Below are 19,991 nucleotides of genomic sequence, written 5' to 3' on the forward strand. Positions count from 1 at the left end.
CACCCTACAATATAGTTGTGATATTATCTTTTGACTCTATAGACTCCACTTTTTTTCTCTTTTTCTTGTTCTTCTTAGATTGCTTATATTAGTTTTTGTAATGTTCTTTCTCACCACAGTTATAGCAAACAATATCTTTTCTTGATCTTGACTTACTTCTACCCATACGTGAAATGCTTCCAGACTTTAACCTTCCTCTGTTCTCTGAGATAAGTGCCTGTGAATTATTCTGAGATGTTGCTGAACTCTTTCTTCTCAACTCCTCATTCAATAAACTGCTTGTTACTTGACTCATAGTGACAACAACATCTGCCGCAGAATTACTAAGGGAAACCACCAACGTCTCCCAACTTTCTAGTAATGAACTGAGAAGTAATAATGCATGGAATTCATCATCAAAAGATATTTTTGTAGAGGATAACTAGTTAGTAATACTTTGCATTTCATTCAAATGCTCAACAATAGAAGCACCCTCTTTATATTTTAGATTCACTAGTTTTCTGATAAAAAAGCTTTGTTGCCATTTGTTTTTCTTTCATAAAGACTTTCCAACTTTTTTCAAAGAGAATATACAAAAATTTCAGTAGAAATATTGTGAAAGATACTATCATTAAGCCAATATCGAATAAACCCAATTGTTTTTCGATCTAACCTCTTTCACTCATCATCTGTCATAGTTGTGGGTTTTGCACTATCCCCCTGCAAAGGTTCATACAAATCTTTGCAATGCAATGGATCTTCCATTCTTGATTTCTATATCATCCAATTGTTTTTATTTAAATTAATCATGCGAGAAACATTACTAGCCTCCATGTTCAAATACAAAAAATTAAATCACCAAAACCCTTGCTCTGATACCAGTTGATGGGGATATAAAAAGAAATAACTTTTGTATATGAACAAATACTAGTAGGCTATGATATGCAGCAAAATTAAATGAAATCACAATCAAATAGAACACCAAGATACATGTGGAAAACCCCTCCAATGTGAAGGGTAAAAACCACGCGGCAAACTAGAGATAATCCATTAGGAGAATAATGAATATACAAATCTTAATATCTTGCCCTAAACCCTAGCAACAATCACAAGAGAATAACTAGGATATAAGGATCACGTCCCTGTCCACAATATCTAAAACTTTCCCAAGTAATCACAGCAAGAGTCTACTATAGATTTGATCTAACCTGAGATGAGAACACTGCTAGATGATTGAGAACGGTCTCTCTATGTTGTCATTGTATTTTTTCCTTTCTTTCTCTTGTCTTTCTGTCTTTTTTTTCTCTTCTTTTCTACTGCGAAGATCTCTTTGTTGCTACCCTTTTATAATTTTTTTCTACCTCTAAAATGTATTCATCCATACCCATAATGTTAATTAGGATTAGATTAAGAAGGGATGAGATATGAACTGTCCCAACATACTCTCTCCTGCTCACTTGTCATCCATACCCCCAAACGTCCGATCGCTTCTTCGGAGCCTCAACCTCCTCCGGAGAACGTTGCTTCGTGCAAGTGAACGTCAGGTCCAGGTTGATGGAGACGACGTTCGACATGATTGTGGAGATGATCACGGGAAGCAGGTGCTGCGTTGGGGAGGGCAAGAGGTTTGTACACATGGCGGAAGAGGCTTTCCGGTTAAGCTCCATTCCGAACCCTGCAGACTTCATGCCGTTTTTGAGGTGGGTGGGGGTGAATGGACTCCAGAAGCGAATGCAGAGGTTGGAGAAAGAGATAGATGGTCTGATCGAGGAGATCGTCGACGAGATACGAAGGAGGCGGACGAAGAAGGAAGGAAAGTGCACAGAGAGCGGTGACGCGGACATGACTCTTGTCGTGGTTATGCTTTCCATGCAAGAGGAGAATCCGCAGGTTTATACATATAATATCACCCAAGGAATGGTAGAGGTAAGGAGAAAAACCATAACGTTTAAGATCAAATAGTAGATTCAAGTTTCATTTGGGAATGATCTGTAAGTTGTTTGTGTTATTTAGGTATGGGGTTTTCTCTGGTTTTACGCGTGTATACATATACAACTTTGTTTGTGTTTGATTGGTGCTTTTGGTTTTGGATGCCCAGGTTCTGCTATTAGCAGGAACCGATATGACTGCTGTAAGCATGGAATGGGCAATGGCGCTCTTCCTCAACCATCCCGAAGCCCTGCAGAAGGTTCACGACGAAATAGAGACTCACGTCGGTCATCAGCGCCTGGTGGCGGACTCTGATATCTCAAACCTCCGCTACCTCAACAATGTCATCAAGGAGACTCTCAGGTTGTTCCCTCCGGGTCCTCTCCTGGTCCCACGCGAGTCGACCATGGAATGCAAGGTAGGAGGCCTCCACGTCCCGCGCGGCACGATGCTGTTGGTCAATGCACATATGGTCCACAGAGATCCCGAGGTGTGGGCAAACCCTACGAGGTTCATGCCCGAGCGGTTCGAGACCGAGGAAGGAGAAGAATACAAGTTCAGTCCCTTCGGAGCTGGAAGGAGGCGGTGCCCGGGGCAAGCCCTGGCCGAAAAGACCATGGGGTTGGCGCTGGCGTCTCTGGTGCAGTGCTTTGAGTGGAGGAGTGTTGGAGAAGAGGAGGTGGATCTCAGTGAGAGCGAGGGACTCACCGCTCCCATGGCTGTTCCCTTGGAGGCTTTGTGCATGCCTCGCCAAGCCATGAGGTCGGTCCTGTCACAACTCTGATGAGACCTGCTTGGTTTCATGAGTTATGGAGTTCCCACGAGTGTCATACTATGCAATGTTTTCTTCTCCTATCTTCTCTCCATGTGAATCTGTACTCCACCTTAATGTATCGCTTTTGGTTCCAAAATAATATTATTAATATAATACAATTGACTCACTTATCTTATGTTGAGGTATGAAAATTGTCAGCCAGATGAACCTGTTGAGATCTTGACCGTTGATAGCGAGATCATTCGATCAAATCTCATCTTAGTTGCAGTGCACGATCGACAAAGGCCAATCCGTTAATGAAGACCCAACAAAGGCCCAAACAGGCCGAAAGGCCGACTCCTGGGCAACCTTATGTTGGTATTCCAATAAGAGACTCCAAGAGAGTGCCTCTTAGATCGGCATCCTCGCCTACTCTTCACCATCCAGCCAAACCAACCCAAACCAAACCCTCGCGGGCCAGAATGGCGGAAGACGGCGAAGCGGCGAAGCCCCACGGCGACGAAGTTCCCGTCAAAGGAGGCAACGAAGCCGAGCCCTCGGCGGCGGTGGAAGCGCCGGTACCGCCCCCTTCCTCTGGCCTCCCGCCCGTCTCCCTCAACATCTGGCCGCCGTCGCAGCGGACGCGGGATGCCGTGATCCAGCGCCTGATCGATACCCTCTCCTCTTCGTCCGTCCTGACCAAACGCTACGGCGTCGTCCCCGTCGACGAGGCCTCCGCCACGGCCCGCCTCATCGAGCAGGAGGCCTTCGACTTCGCCGACTCCGACGGCGTCCGCGCCTCCGCCTCCATTGACGACGGGCTGGAGGTCCTCCAGATCTACTCCAAGGAGATCAGCAAGCGCATGATCGAGTCCGTCAAGTCGAGGGCCTCACCTGTGCCATCCACACCCGCTGTTGAGGAGGCAGCTCCGGCGCCCGCTGAATCGGCCTCCATGACTCCTGGTGCTGGTGAGGAAACCTCAGCCGTTACACCGGAGTCTCCTTCGTCTTGAGTTCGGCCTTCGGTTGCTTCTCCGGTTGGTAACTCAGCTTGTTTTGATACCTTGGATCATATGTCCGTATTTATGATCTATGGATCTCTACATAAGAGTGAATTGAAACTTGGTATTTGGATCTACACGTATGAGTATATTTAGAGCTTTGATCTGTTTGCTGTTGTTTTCACTTCAGCAATTTAATTGATATCGTGCCATAATTTCCTCTATGACTTTGAATGCATCCATGCAGATTCTTTCAAGACTCTAATATTTCTTTTATTAAATGTTCCTTAGTAAGGTGAATGATATGTATTGTCTTGTTTCTGCTAGCTTTGTGTGATGCATAATGCTTCGCCTATCCTCCTGAATCCTACAAGGATTGAAAGACTGTTTTTCTTTGCTACTTAAGAACCAATTGGCCCAAGCTTGGGTTGCCAATGTTAGTTGCGTTTGGGCATGCATCTAGGCATGTTATGCACCTGTGTGCATGCGATTTTTGCTATCTATATACTTGTTCTATTTCTGTTTGCTCCCAACTAAGGGCTCAATCATTAGAATCGATAGGACTAGGGCAAAACCAGCCATTAAGAGAACCAAGAGTCATATGACCATTGGGGTTCATGCCTGGACACTCAGGAACTCTATATTTAGAAGTACAAAGGAGTCTCAAGTTGCCAACTAACATTCTTCAGTTTTCTTTTCTTGTTGAAGAGTAGATTTTTTAAAAGAGTAAAAGTTTACATTTCGAAAAATTCTTTTATAAATCTTAGTGCTGTTAGATTTTCATTATATATGTTTGGTCATGGTTCTACTTAATCTAGAATCACTGACTTGTAAAACTTATAAACAACTTTAATTTAGAATACACCAGTATGTGACTCATCAATCTTTTTCATCCAGTAGAAGCCAAAGGTGTAGTCACTTTCTTCATATAGGATAAAAATACTTTCTCAACACTGACCCAAAATGACCTTTCTCAACGGTGCCCATCCCATGCTCAATTCATAGCTTAGGTTGTAGGTCAAGTGGGGTTAGATTAGGTTAAGTTGATTGGGATTCAGCAGATCAATTGATTTACAAAAAAAGAGTGAGAGGCTGAAGCCCAATTGTTTTCTCTAGAAGAATCAATTTATTTTGTAACATCTTGCATTTAGAATTGATGTGGATCGAGGATTTGCATTGTATTTCATGTGAGGTAGCAAACATTTTTTCGTTTATAGGATATGCTACCAGCGATTTAAAAAGGCGCTCGGGCGCTCGCCTAGGCGCTCGGGTGAGGCGAGGCGAGGCCCGAGCGCCTCGCTAATCTCCCAGGTGGCGCGCTTCAAACAGGCGCCGCCTGGGTGCTCGCCCGAGCCCAGGCGCTGGGCGCTTCGGGCGAGCGCCTGGGTTAACCAAGGCGACCGAACCAGGATTTTAACTCTGGTTCGGTCCTGGTTCAGTCTTCGATGGTTGGTTGGTTCAATCGAACCAACTAAAACTGCTATAAGTGACAACCGAACCCTAACCCACGTCGCTGTTGCTCCCGATCCTGCTGCTCGCAAACGCTGCCGTTGTCGCCGCTCGCGCCTCGCCGCTCCTGCTGCCGCTGCTCGCCGCTGTCATTGCTCGCAAACGCTGCCGCTGTCGCCGCTCGCGCCTCCCGCTGCTCGCCGCTCCTGCTCCTGCTCCCGCTGCTCGCCGCTGTTGCTGCCGCTGTCGCCGCTCGCCGCTATCACCGCTGCCGCTGCCGCTGCCTCCTTACACTTTGCTGTCGTTGCCACTTCCTCTTTTCTCAGTCAGTAGGCTCAACACCCCCTTACACTTTCTTCTTCTCCTTCTGTTAACAGTATATAGTATACTATTAATAGTATATTATATACTGTTAATATTGTTAGGTTTATTTGAAATTATTAATTTTCAATACTGCTAATAGATTTTCTTAATTTAATAGCATATTTTAATTTAAAATTTTAAATAATTATATTTATTAATTATATTATATATTTTTATATTTTAGCGCCTCGCTTCGTTCGAGCGAGCGCCTAGCGCCTCGGATGTTTTTGGACCTTGGCGCCTAGCGCTTCTTAAATCACTGTATGCTACTCACTTAAGAAGGAGAGAACCACCATGCGTACAAACAATAAGCTTCCTGAACTCCTCACTTACATGGGATCTTGCAAAATATAGGGGGGGTGCAAATGAACCAATCAAACAAAATAGCCATATGGATTAATTATAAAATTTTAAGTTAAACTTTTGATTTGATTCGGTTTGCTATTTTAAAAAGGCTCCAATTAAGCCAAATCAAATACTATATTATAAACATATGTTTATATGAACTAATATAAAATATTTATGCTCATAAATGTAGTAGATAATGCTGTTCAACCATATTAACTATATTTTTTGTCATGAATGTAATCCTTTTTTAAATTAAAACATAATATTTTTAAGATATGTAATATTTTAGAATTATATTAAAAAATCAGTCTGAAAGCTGTGCACTTCTACTGGAATTATAGATACACAATTTCATACAGACAACTACTGCACCTGATCCAATATCTTTTAATCATGATTGGAAAAGAAAGAGATGGTATGGTGCCATTATAAAGTACAATGTGGTTGTTCTCAGATCACGGTTGTTTAGGGATCAGGAGAGGAATTTTAAGGAATTTTTATACATCTTTATAGGAATTTTCACTTAACATAAAAAACAACAAACAGACATACAGTCTGTAGTAGTCTCTGCTATTAAGTATTAACAAAGCCTCCTTTGATAATATGTTTGTAAAACCCTCAATTATTCCATGTTCTAGGCTTTAGCTGCTGTATGTAGTTTTTAAAATTAATGTGTCAGTAGGGGTTTTAAAATAATATGAAAACAATCCTAGATGAGGTCTGGTTAGTTGTATGCTTTGGCATTTGTTTTTACCTCGTTTTTAATGTGCAATGCAGGAGTATGGCCTTTGTTCTTCAAATGTCAATGGAATTTGTTCCCAGCTTCTTTCTACCTCAACATGGTCCTGTCCATGGTTGAAACTACTGGTCTTGGGTTGCTATTACTGTTATCATCTGGATTTATGTCCTTGCATGTAAAAATGCTGTTGATTTTGATATCATTTAGCATCCCAGTGTGGTGTCATAAACTTGGTGAAACTCGATATTATCAGTTCTGATTTCATTATTAGTCTAAGCCCCAAAATTTTCAAGTTCAGCAGCTTTATGCATATCATCAAGTTTTACAGTCTTAAACAAGGTTTGAAGAGAATATTATTATTGAATAGAAAACAATGCAGAGAGTATTGTGCAATATTCTGACGTAAAAGTTCATCCTTCTAGAATATATGTAACTATTTTTAAATGATTTCAGATCAAAATCATGTCGGTAAAATTGTTTGTGAGGGCCTTTTGCATTTATTACATGGGTTAATAAAGAAACTTTTCTATTTTTCAAGTGATGTAATTCCATTTTAAGATCTATGCATGAGAGGGAGCTTTGGCCCTACTGGGAGATTGCTACTCTACGAATTGGATATCTAGAGTCTAAATCACGAAAACAATTGTCCACCCTCCTTAAACCTCTCGTTGAATAAACAACTATGAAACTTGTGTTTGTAGACAACAGTTGTTCACTCTCCTTTTAGAAAATGTGTTTATGGAATAAACAACCATGGAACTTTGAAGTTGTATGAAAAAAATTTTGATGGACAAGAGAAAACGAAAGAGAAATATACTGAGTCTATGTGTTATTTTTACTGGCCTCTGTATGTTACATCGAGATCATCAAATTTGCTCAGAACTGATCACAAGTAGGTTAGCTTAGCTTTAAACTTAGCCAGAAAATGTGGTTGGATCTAGAAAAAATGTCTTATGTCTATCTTGCTGGAACCTTTTATTGAATATGGAGATCTATTATTATCTTTGTGGTACAGTTCTAGTGTTTTGGAGCAATTGCCTGCAAACATCGAAGTTTTGTTAAGCATTGTCTTTGTTAGTGTCTTTTGACGTAAAGTAAATTTTGTTAAGCAATGTCCTATTCAGATGCTTCAAGATACCTCTATTTTGTGTTTTTTTTTTCCCTGGACTGATTATTTTTTACTTATCTTTTAAGGTTTTTTGTCATCATTGTTGAAATATTATTTAATTATTTCAGGTTTAAATTGCTTTGAGTATTAGGTAATTACATTTCAAGATATGAAGTGGAAGAACACATTTGTTTAGTAGAGATTGTATTATGCATCGTCATATTTTATCTAAGTTGTTCGGTCTCAAAATGATCTTTTTTTTCGTCTTGCATGTTACAGATAGCTCGCTTCTTGCTCCGGCAAATATGGATGAACGCTGGAGTCTCTAGTCCAGTATTTCTCTAGTCCCATGGGTACACCTTTTACTTTTTCTGTGTCTTTACTCCGACTGCGGTATCTGCTCCTTTCAATGTGCGATCTACTTTTGTGCTTATGTTTTCTGGATTGAAATTTTCAAACTATCCTGCATGACCTGTGGTGATCGGTTCATGTAATGGTCATGTCATCTTCAAAACTTTTCAAACTTTTGTTAGATGCCATCGGAAATATTTTCCGTGAAATGCATGTCTAATATTTTCTCATGTTTAGTTGCTACCAAGAAATGCATGTCTGATATGTTCTCATGTTTAGTTGCTTACATCTATAATTTCCTGCTTGTGGTATTTGTTTGTCTATAAACTTCTTTCCTATTAGACATTTCCATTTTTTTCACACCTCCTGTAGCCTCTCAATTCTCCTGCCCTTTTTGGGTCCTATTTTGATGGGCTCCACCTGTGCTCTTACCTGCATGTTTCCTCTCAACATCAAACTATAATTTTCTAACTATTTATCATTAACTATATGGATTTGCTGTCATGACTGAGCGCTGCATTAAATAATATCTTTAACTAAATTAGAAGTAATTAAATTAAATTTTATAGTTTCATTAAAATCTTCTTTGATCTTGTCGTATTTCTTCTTGCATTGCTAATAAAAAATCTAATTATAACAATTATGAGCCGATGCTTTCCTACGGGTGTGTTTCCGTATGTGATAAATGGTTTTGCATATTAGTTTATGAGGCGGATTTACATCTAATACGAACGAGTCATTCGTAATTGCGTAGAAATTTGAACAAAATGATGAGTGATAAATAAGAACATCATTAGTACATACACAAATGAATTTATACTGCAAGTTTTACTGTGACAGGAATTATTTATACGGATTCTGTGAATGACTCGTGTAGAGGTTAAATGATAATTGGGCAAAAATGGTTGCATGTCTGTTCATTGCTGCCAAAGAGATCGGCCACGAATGTTTGCAACCTCATCCTACCTGTCGGCAAACGAGCGACTTAATATTCTCTTAAATTCTCTTCTTTTTAGCAAATTATTTATATAGATAAATTCTCTAAAAAAAATCTCTCATTTATTATTTCTTGCAAAACATGCTTTTCTGCTTTATTCTTGTAGAGTCTTATTTGTTTTTTAAAAGATGAGATTGTCCTTTGTTGACACTTTTCCTCATTTGGCATTGTCATTGTATTCTCTTGTCCATTGCTTCTATCCTCATCTTCGTTTGTTTGTCGTTGTCGCCACTAAGTATCTTGTTTATCGCTTTCGTCCTTGTTCATCACCCTAGCCCTTCTTCGTTGTTGTCAAGGCTCATTGTGTAGAAGGTTTGTACACCCATTTGCTTTTGCTCGTCGCTTTCCTCGCCTCTCGCTCTCCATCGTTCTATCACCTTTTGCTTTTGCTTGTTATACACAAATTGAAACAACAATAATCCTTGTTGTGAGGTGGAAGTGAGGCGACAAGGGTCTCTTTCATCCATGTTTATCACCCTAGCCCTTTTTCATTGTTGTTAAGGCTTATTGTGTTGAAGGTTCGCACACTCGTTTGCTTCTGTTTGTCGCTTCCCTCGCCCCTCGCTCTCCATTGTTCTATCCCATTTTGCTTATGTTTGTTATATGTTATATGCAAATTGAAATAACATTAATCCTTGTTTTGAGGTGGAAGCATGGCGACAAGGGTCTCACAGGGCCTAAGAGGATGGCGAAAATAGTAACGAGGCCTCCACAAGTGATAACAACCCTCACCCTCGTTCACAATCTTTGTCGTCGCCTTTACCCTACCCATAGAGCCCTTGCCACCGTCTTCATCGCAGATCTTGTGAGGCCCATTGTCGTCCTCATTGCATCGCCATGATGGCTTCCTCTACCCATAATGGTTGATGGAGACAAAACTCCATAATGGTTGCTGTTGCGCAAAGCGTCGATGGAGGAACTCCTCCGCAAAAAAGATTGAGTTAGGTGACGAGGGCATGATGGAGGTAAAGGAGGTCGAGGGCGAGACTAAGAGGAGTGAGGTGGAGCACAAGATGGAGATGGCCATCGAAGGCAAGCACACAAAAAAAATATTATTTTTTTAAAAAAAATAAAGAATACTATATGATAAAAAAAAAAAAGATATTCAATGTGAAAAAGTAAAAACTTAGGATGTTTTAGTGAATTTGCCCTAATATATATCGTTTGACTGTTAATTAAAACTCACTAACATTAGCAATCTTTAGCTAAAACCAACGCTGATTACCACAGTTAGAAACGATTAATTTATGTGTTTTTGATGGTTTTAATGTAAGGAACAGTGGTCTTAATATTTCGATATTTCGCGGGATATGATATCTTAAAAAAGAAAGAGCAGACATGCTATTTCTGGGAAAAAAAAAAGGGACCGACGATCTTAAATTTTCCTGGGCTGCTTTCATGTTTCTATTCTAGAAATCATATTTCTTAAGTTTCTTTCAAGCTTCAGAAAAATAATTACACTCATTATCATACATCGAAATCAATAATGACAAAGCCTCAAAGAAATCGTGGTTCATATTTAATAATCTTTACCTCAGGCTTTCCTTTGATTAAGGAAATGACCATCGTTGCTTGATGTTGATAAGTCAACTTTGTTTTGTCTGCATTTCTACAAGCAGCCAGATGACAGCAGAGTACCTCGCAAACACACTTGAAACCACAGAATAAGGTATCAAAGTAAATACAATTAGTCAGCACTCAGCACTACCTGTTTGAAATCAGTCGGTCCTAAGAATGTGGCTGAACACAATGTAAAATCACGACTCTGTTATGTCTAATTAGCTTAATAAATAGTTACATGGATAATGCAGAATCTAACCCAAGCATCCACTGCCAGATCTTTGGACTCCCGAGGCAAACATCTATACAATCATCAACCTCATTTTATGTCAAATGACCTTAGAGTGAAAAGGAATGAATGCACGTGAATGATAATTATCAAAGAGAGCGGTAGGTATATAAATAATAGCACACAAAGAACTATCGGCTAGGTCACATAAAATACTAGAATATAGTAAGCATGAAATATCACATTTTGCTGAACTTACTTTCTAGCCTTGATAACTCCGGGGAATGCAGCAAGACCTAAAAATATCATGGCAGAAAATTTTAGGTGTTTTCATGCTCTTCTTTAAGTTGGAGGACTGCAACTGGCCTTCGATGTTGGTTTCTGAAGTTTGAAGATGCAAGGGAAGCTTGATCAGAAACTGCATTGCTGGAAGCAGTGCCGACAGACACAGTGTTATGGCTGCTATTTCTAGCAGCTGGGATATCATGATTATGTTTTCCCTCGTATGATGTTATTACAGCTTTGGGATCTGTCGGAGACCTCTCGATATGCTTCCTGACATTGCATCCCGCATACGTGCATTTATAATAGCTCCTGCATTGAATTAAGAAGGATTAAGCTGTCCGAATCCATAGCAGAATAGTCAATTTGAAAATGAACGTCCGATATTACGATGTAGAGAGCCTGTAACCTCCCATGCATATTAGCTATGGAAGAAGAATTAAACCAAAGCAAATATAGCCACAAGCAACCTAACAATATCCTTTTGTCACCTTAGCTTCCTATGGTACCTATCATTTCGATATTCAATGTGATGCCACTTCCAAGTGCTTGTCCAGACTCGACCAACAAGCATGGAGACATGTTTGACAGGATGATTAAATCAATAACATCTTCCAAGTCTCTCTCCTTAAGAAACATTTGTGAAAAACTTGTCAGGCTCTAGTAAGATGGCAGAAAACTTACATGACCTTCCAAAATATCCAATTAACATAGTACTTTCTGCAAGCACTTATATGCTAGATTCAAAGATAATTTTAAATAATACCAAAATATGCATGTGAAGCATATTGTTGTACCAAAAGCAGGTTATAAAATTGTACAGAAAAGATGCTACCTTGGATTAGGATTTCCTTTCACCACTTTTTGCCCATATTTGCGCCATCTATAGCCATCATCCAAAAGATCAACCTCGCTTGTTGTCTGCACAATGATCCTGGGCTCATTCAGTGTCCTATGAGAAGATGCTGCCATGTTCCTGCAGATCAGCCAAAGTTGATCTCGTGAACTCAAGAATGATGATAATTATAAACAATTTTGGTATGCATATCACAATACCTCCTTTTGGGATCACGCTCATCATCGTCATCTCCTTCATCTGTCCTAATTTCAGCCCCTTCTTCACCATCACTTGACCCAGATAATTGTTCAGGTGTCCCATGATCAGATTCTTGATCTCTTCTGGAAATCGGAGCAGCAGTTATGTCGTTCCGTTTGCTGAAATGTCCATGATGAGGCAGAGAGCCTGGTTTAGGATTGTCAAGGCTCTCGTTCATTTCATTCAATCCACTTGGAAAACTATTGGCTTCCTTGGCGCGTTTATTTGGTGTCGGACGTTGATGATTATGTTGGCCCTTATAGATTATCTCAGTTACTTGACCATCTACTGAACATTCTACCTTTTTCTTAACTGGACATTTTGGATGGGTGCATTTGTAATAGCTCCTGGGATATTCACTTCCTTTCACAACCTTCTGACCATACTTGCGCCAATTGTAGCCATCATGAGCATTGTTGTTGACGATAGCAGTATTAGATTCCAACCTCCGATCAGATTGGGATCCGTCCGCAGATTCTTCTGCAGCATAAGTTGGTTTGATAGTAGGAGTCTCCGGAATTGGTTGTTGTGACGAGGAGGAGGTTGTTGCTGCTAAGAAAGATGATGGAAATTCAGCTTCACTCTGCATTCTAAATTGAGACTCTGCAGCTTGGGCTGTGACTTGAGCAAGGGCTTCTTGGTGAGACATTGCAAAATTCCCCTATAGGGATCAGTGAAAAACAACTGAGACTTCAACAAAAATTCTTTAAAGACAAGAGCATTACTTTATTCATAAACTAATAATACAAAGTGTGTTCAAATATATCTCAACCTTGGGAAACAAGTAATAGTAAGTATTAGTGATAAAAGTATCATAATTGAAGAACACATCAAAGAGAAGCAAAGTATAAGATGCACTCATCGTTTTCCATTATCACTTAGGACATGCTTTACCAATGATAGACTGCTTTATAGTCAAACCTGGAAGTTTTAGTCATTGTCAACAACGATCTCCAGATTACTGATCTCCATATTGACCAATAGAGTTGTAACTTTTGGTACAAAAACCGAGTCTTTCTAACAATTGAAATGATAATACATGGCCTATTAAACAAGGAGGTACATAAGAGAGTGGAATGAGAGGTGGATAAACAAGTTTACACATTTTCCCCAAGGTTTTCGATAACTCTACCGAAAGTTGGCTGAAGGATCATTTTATGCCTACACAGCTAGATTTTTTCTGACATCTCAGAACTTAACATTCCTAATGAAGTATTATTTTTATAACAGAACGTAGATGGCTGAGTGTGCCAGAACCCTCTTCACAAAAATTGGTCATAGGTTGCTGATTATGGTAACATACGCTGTCATCTGCGCACAAAATCATATTCATTTTGAGCTAAACTTCTACTGCCTCTCCATACTCAATTCACAGTAGACAGGAATTTTCTTTCCGTCGACATGCCTCACAACATCAACATCAGCATGTTACTGCACAAGACCCCTACTAGCTATCTTAAACAGAAGTATATGGAAAAGCATGTGTAACATCCCCAGATTAGTCCTCATAGAAAGTTTGAGGAGGACTTAAATTGGTCTATAAAAATTGGATGAGTGTACTACAATTAACAAAATTAATGGGTCAGTGATTCAGGCTAGACAAAGTTAATAGGTTAATTATTTCAATAGACTCGGCCATGTCGGCCATGACATTATCTTAGTGTGCTACCTGACCTGGAAATAGACCCGTGCTGGTACCATGCTAACACTATATGGTGAAGTCAAAACTTTTCACAACTCGAAACCATGAATGTATTTCTCAAAAAAAATATGACCTTCGAAATCCACTAACAACTTCCAATAAAAGGTGCAACATACATCACATCTGCTTTCTCTCATGATAATTTTTTTGCTTATTAAATGCTTAGTTTTTTGTCCTTTCCACATTGATCTCCTTATAGCACTCCATTGATGATAGAATCATAGACTATAGAGGAACATAAATAAAATCAAGTATTTAGTCAAATAGTTTAATTACGTTGATGCAACGACCACCTTTTGCTCAAATAATACACCTTAATAAAGGGTTATGAAACATCACATAATTTGAAGGTTCCCTTCACAACATTAGCAACTCTAAACTTCCTTCTCATCGTTGCTATCACCAGCAGGTAGAATGTCCAAAACACATTAATTTGTCAACATTAAGATTATAAAGAGGCTTATCTATGACACAATATTCTGACCATGGAAACAATCAGATTTTATTATTTTGAATGGATATCAACTTGAATAATTCAGTCATTAATTTCCTGTATTAATCACCTCATCAATGTTTTGCTACATAGATTTTGTAAATATTACTCTAATGATCCATGCCAGCCAGCTGTTCTGACATTTGTTTGAACCTACTCAGTGTGTTACACAATGATCAGCAGTCACCAACCACATGTAGAGTAATGAAAAATTTATATCATCTTCCGATCATCAATAAATGTACGATTTCAACTTATGACTTCATTAGATCAGATAATATCAGTGTATATTTCAATAAGCCTTACTTCTTGTTGCCGCCTTTATATCATTGACCGAGGAGTCGTCACAGCTTGATTCTGTCCCAAAGGCACAAGCTCGTCCTGATGGCCCACGTGGCAATCATGAGTGGTGGTTGGAATGGGAAAGATCTAGCTGATGCAATCTCGAGATGCTACTTGTTTGTCCGAGATGGATTCCACGTCGAACCAAGGTGATCTGAGCTTCCTCGGAGTTCTAGAGATGAGCCAAGGTGTGCATTGGCTTTGTCATGAACCCTGCACAAACGGTCAGCATCGGGGGAATTCTCGACCCTACTCCTCGGATGGTAAAGTTAGTTTTTGAAGAGAGTGGGAGCAGTAACGTTTCTTGTGTGTCGAGCCCCTCTTCAGGCCTTGGGGACTGGCTTTTATACCTAAGTAACGGCGAAGGGAGGCCGACGATTGATGTGGATAGGCTCGTACGTCCTTCGGAGGCTCATTTATGCAGATGGCTGGTGGATACAATTTTATGTGACACGCTGTCAGCAAAGGACGGTTGCAGGGGCGCCATTTGTCAGGGTTGGCACCTACATAGGATAAGCGGATGACGATTGCCTATGCTAGGTGACTAAAAAAGGGGAAATAGGTTTCGGCGCTAGTGATTAATGCTCCCTGCGGTCGACTTGTGTGGCCTTTCCCGAAACTGTGGTTGGCCAAGGGTGGAAGGTCATTTCCTTGCCGCTCTATTCCCCCTTTTCCGGTTGCCTGGCATAGGCAATCGTTATCCACATATCTCGAGTAGACACCAACCCTGACAAATGACACCCCTACAATCGTCCTTTGCTAACGATGTGTTATAGGAAAATGTACCCACCGGTCGTCTGTATAAATTAGCCCTTGAAGGATGTATAGGACCATCCACATCAATCGTCGATCTCCATTTGCCGGCTACTTAGGTATAAAAGCCGATCCCCAAGGCCTGAAAAGGGGATCGACACTCAAGAAACCCTTTTGCTCCCACTCTTTTTAGAAACTAACTTTACCATCAGAGGGGTCGAGTTGGGAACTCGCCCAACGTTGATCGCTTGTGCAAGGTTCCCGGCGAAGCCAAGGCACGCGTCAGCTCATCTCCAAAACCCCAAGGAAGCCCATACCACTTCAATCCGACGCAGAATCTACCCCGGGTGAACTAGCAACACCTCGGGATTGCATTAGTTGGACCTTCCCCCACTCTAACCACCTCTCATGACTGCCACATAAGCCATCAGGATGAGCTTGTGCCTTCGGGATAGAATCAAGCTTTGATGATTCCTCCATCAACGGCATCAAGGCAGCAACAATTTTTAATTTGCTAAAATAAATTTATCTGAAGGAAACTTAATTTGCAGTAAACATGCATCCAAAACTATCCATACCTTTTCGATAGGAGTCCGGCTAGACCATTTGTCTAGTAAAATCCCATTCACTGTTAACTCAAAAACACATCAAGATGGAGTAGCATCCATTATAACATTACGAACCAAGACAGCACCCTGCTTTGCATCCTTCTCTAGTGCCAAATTGCCAGTATTCTTTCCTAAGCAGTGGGCCGAATCGACCAGTACAATTTATACCCTCAGACAAGCAACTTGGTTGTATTAATAGCTCAACATCCGTTCTGAATCTTCAGTTTAGCTTTAATCTAAAATTCAATTTATGTATCGCATAGATTTCAAATTTACTGGTAAAACCCCTAATTAAGATATTTTAGATGTTGCAAAATTTTGAATTTATCACTATTTAAGACATGGGCAGAATTATAAACAACAACAACGACAACTTGGGTGCCGAATTCATAACGTGTTACTAAGTACTATCTGACATGCTTTAGGCATCCACACTTAATTTTATCTATAAATAATGACGGCAAAAAAATATCAAGATTGGATTTTCAAAGAAATACATACCAGGCCAGAAGAAAGGAAGGCAGGAGAATCAAGCAAGCCGGCAGGGCTCAACCCGAGCGGTACAGTGAACATCTGCGGCTGGCTAATCGCCAGTCCCGGTGGCCGACTCTGCCCCAACCGAACCAATCCACCACCGCTCTCCGCTTCTCTGCCACTGGAGCGCTTCTCCGCCTCCTTCCCCTGCTCCCCCGAGGAGGCTACCGTCCTCTTCGCCGCCGCCACCGGAGAATTAATCGCGCCAACGAGCAGCTGGGTGAAGGAGCAACAGTCCGACTCGGACTCCTCGGCAAAGAAGCTCGACACCAGCGTCAGTGGACCGGGGCTCACCTCCGACGCGCCCCCGGCGCCGCCGTGGAAGAGGCTCTCGAAGGAGGAACGGGGAGGGAGGGTTATGGTGGGCCGCGGCAGCGTCCCCGGCCCTGGAACCGCCGCCTTCCCTCCTCGAACTACACCTCCTCCTCCTCCTGCTCCGCCACCGCCGCCGCCGCCCCCGTTCTCCGCCATCAGATTCATACCAAACTGCTCTCGACTCTTGCAGTTAAATATGGAGCTACAAATGGGAAAAATAAGGCCTCCCTCCGAGGTAATGATCAGATGCGAGTAAAGAGAGACTCGTTGACTTGTCGGCCAATTAGTTGGTATGTGCAATTACCGCATTACCCATGATTCTCCTCTTTTACTTTGCATGGAGCAGAGGGACAGATCCATAGCAAGGCAGCTCTGTAAAAGCAGAGGCCGTTGGAGGGTATTCCGGGGACGACATGGAATGTCAGTTGGCGGCGGGTGAGAGAGGAGGCGCTTCTTTGGTGCCCGCTGCTACAGTAGGGCCACATGAGTCTGTGCAGTCACAACGCGCACCAAGAGAGAGAAGCACGAGCGCCTGGGCTCTTCACGATGAATGCTCAGCATCATTGATCGCAAAGGACAAACATCTATTTTGCAGTAAAATTAAAAAGAGAGATAAAGTGAGCAGACTCTTTCGTCGTTTCTGGATGGTTGCTCACGATCTGTCAAAATCTGTCAGGTTCTCGATTTGGCATTGGTACTTCTCCAGCGTTGCTCACCAGACGGACTCTGCTGCTGTACAAGCAGTATGAACAGATAAAACACGTTTATCACGATTGTGATGTGATAAATCGCATCGTATTACCGTGCCAAATCGATGGCTGCTTATTTTACCTATAATTTTCCATCTCTAAAATGAGCCTTCTGTCCCAAATTCGCAGAAAAACACAATCGGATTTACAAATAAACAAAGCTTTGGACATGCTAAAGAACCCACTCGGCCAGCGAGCAGCGAGGAGTGTGAACCACCGAAGGCTACTGCTACGCAAGTAAGAACGATCTTTTTTTGACAAGGTAATTGTGGCCTGAAGTTTTGTACTATGTTGTCGGAGGTTCTTTCTGTAGCTAATTCGGTTTCCTTTATAAAATAAAACATTGAAAAGCAAGTTGACTAATTACTCGTACCTGTTGCAAACGCCGGATCAAGTTTCGGAAAGTATCATCTGGAAGCCTATCCTCTTGTAGGAATCTGCAACCAGCAAATAGTAGATGGAGGAAAGCTACTTGGAACCAATGTCCTTTAGTGCATAGATTTGCTTTCCGCCCGAACGCGACAGTCACCACAAGATTAGATGACAACAGTGCAAGAATCGAGTAAAAATAAGAAATTACAAAGGGACAGAAAAAAAAAGAGAGCTTTTGATTTGTGCCAATAATAACATAAAATATGTAATATACTATATGTAATACGAAAAAAAAAAATTATGCTAAGATTGTCAAATAATATTAAATCGATTTTTACACCTTTTGATATCATATGAAAAAAAGATTATTATGTGATTTGGGCACATTCAAAATCGTTGTCAATCTGCAAAGAGAACTAGACTCTCATTCTCCACTCTTTCTATTGATCATGATTCAAGAAAGTTGAGAGAGAAACTATAATATCTCAACTGTGTCTCTTGAGCCTCTAGATGTTCTATCTATTTATAGACGAGAGTAGAGAATCTATGATAAGTTAAGAGTTTCTCTCATCAAGAACATCCCCTAAGAAATTCTATTATAATATGAAATTTTTTTTCTATTCATCAATAACTATAATAAGAATCCAATCATATTCATAATATATCTTACATAATTAAATAGAACCACATAATCTAACATTCTTCCACTTGATCCATTAATTTGTAAAATACAAAAAGACTTAAAATCAAAAATAAATAAAAAAAATTTATTTTAAAATAATTTTATCCAATTAGATTTTAAATTTGAAAAAAAAACTATTTATACGCACATGAATTTTTAAAAATAAGTTAATAAGTCTAATAAATATAATAATACTATATTAAGTTTGACTAACAATACAAGTCATAATGATTATATGTCATTAATGTCACACTTCTTTCTATGCACCATAACACTATTAGCATTTTCTAAAGAAGTCCAAAATGACTTGTAATTTATCTTGTCAAGATAATCATATTATCATATTCAATCATAATATGTATGTATGAACATGATAACAGAAATAAATAAATAACTTTAAGTATGTAAGTACGAATGCCAATTATAGTATCCACTCAAACATACATCATCATATCCTTTTATAGGTTGCTCACAAACTCAATCATAAGAATATGTTCTTTCAAAACACTTAAGTTGTAAGTTCTGAATCAATGGATCAACAATCAATATAGTAGAACTCAAGTAATTAATTGACATTGGATGTTTCTAGACTTTTCTTCTCTAACCATCAAGTACTTTATACCATAATTCATGGAGATACAATAGTATTCATCATTGTTAGAGAAGAAAACTACTACGATATCACAAAATATCTTCAGCGACTTGATAATTGAGTCTAACCACATTAGGTCCTAAGATAAAATTTTACAGTCATAAAATTTGATCAATGGTCTCAAAGCATGCCACAAAATCAACTTCTATTAATAATAATATAATAATAAATTACCTCTCTAATTGATATACCATCATTTCAAGCTAACATAATTTTATACATATTAGCATATAATCATTCGTCTCTTTCAGATATTTTATTATTTTCTTTACGGTCCTTTAGTATTTTTACTTTTGGATAACTCTAATATATACCTAATATTTTAATAGTAAAACTTATCTATTCTAACACCAGCTTAACCATAGATTTCCAACTACGTATATACAAAGAATATTTTCTTTATTTAATTCTTTTAAAATTATTTTAAAGTATTTATTTTTGACTAAAATTTTATTTTATGATTTATTGAACAAAACTGTATATTAAATCCTTTTAAGTCTCGATCAATATATTATTTCTGAGACAGTCTTAACAATCATTGAGATCTATCTCTAAATATCTCAATGCTAATAAGATGTCTCATTCATATCAATTATCTTAAAAC

General features: G+C 39.6%; 3 protein-coding genes across 4 annotated transcripts; 2 read left to right on the forward strand and 1 right to left on the reverse strand.

Annotated features, from left to right (window-relative positions):
• Nucleotides 1–1,533: 1,533 nt before the first annotated feature.
• Nucleotides 1,534–2,692, forward strand: LOC135636338 ((+)-piperitol/(+)-sesamin synthase CYP81Q2-like). Its single transcript, XM_065148028.1, has 2 exons — nucleotides 1,534–1,905; nucleotides 2,078–2,692. The coding sequence occupies exons 1-2, from the start codon at nucleotides 1,534–1,536 to the stop codon at nucleotides 2,690–2,692; spliced, it is 987 nt and encodes a 328-aa protein (XP_065004100.1).
• A 374-nt stretch (nucleotides 2,693–3,066) lies between these two features.
• Nucleotides 3,067–8,251, forward strand: LOC135583674 (MFP1 attachment factor 1-like). Its single transcript, XM_065148998.1, has 2 exons — nucleotides 3,067–3,699; nucleotides 7,950–8,251. Exon 1 carries the CDS (start codon nucleotides 3,145–3,147, stop codon nucleotides 3,673–3,675), a length of 531 nt encoding a protein of 176 aa, XP_065005070.1. The 5' UTR covers nucleotides 3,067–3,144; the 3' UTR covers nucleotides 3,676–3,699; nucleotides 7,950–8,251.
• Nucleotides 8,252–10,759: 2,508 nt separating this feature from the next.
• LOC103981419 (probable WRKY transcription factor 4) lies at nucleotides 10,760–17,135 on the reverse strand. 2 transcript variants are annotated; one of them, XR_010496079.1, is made up of 5 exons: nucleotides 16,585–17,135; nucleotides 12,146–12,846; nucleotides 11,925–12,065; nucleotides 11,067–11,401; nucleotides 10,760–10,880 (listed from the first exon to the last, which is right to left on the reverse strand). XR_010496079.1 is itself a non-coding variant. In XM_009398148.3 (4 exons), the coding sequence occupies exons 1-4, from the start codon at nucleotides 17,095–17,097 to the stop codon at nucleotides 11,128–11,130; spliced, it is 1,629 nt and encodes a 542-aa protein (XP_009396423.3). In that variant the 5' UTR covers nucleotides 17,098–17,134; the 3' UTR covers nucleotides 10,924–11,127. The 2 variants fall into 2 exon arrangements, 1 of the variants encoding a protein (XP_009396423.3); XM_009398148.3 differs by lacking the exon at nucleotides 10,760–10,880 and having other exon boundaries at nucleotides 10,924–11,401; nucleotides 16,585–17,134.
• Between the last annotated feature and the right edge of the window lie 2,856 nt (nucleotides 17,136–19,991).

Source organism: Musa acuminata, chromosome BXJ3-4 (assembly GCF_036884655.1).
Source record: "Musa acuminata AAA Group cultivar baxijiao chromosome BXJ3-4, Cavendish_Baxijiao_AAA, whole genome shotgun sequence".
Lineage (NCBI taxonomy): Eukaryota > Viridiplantae > Streptophyta > Magnoliopsida > Zingiberales > Musaceae > Musa > Musa acuminata.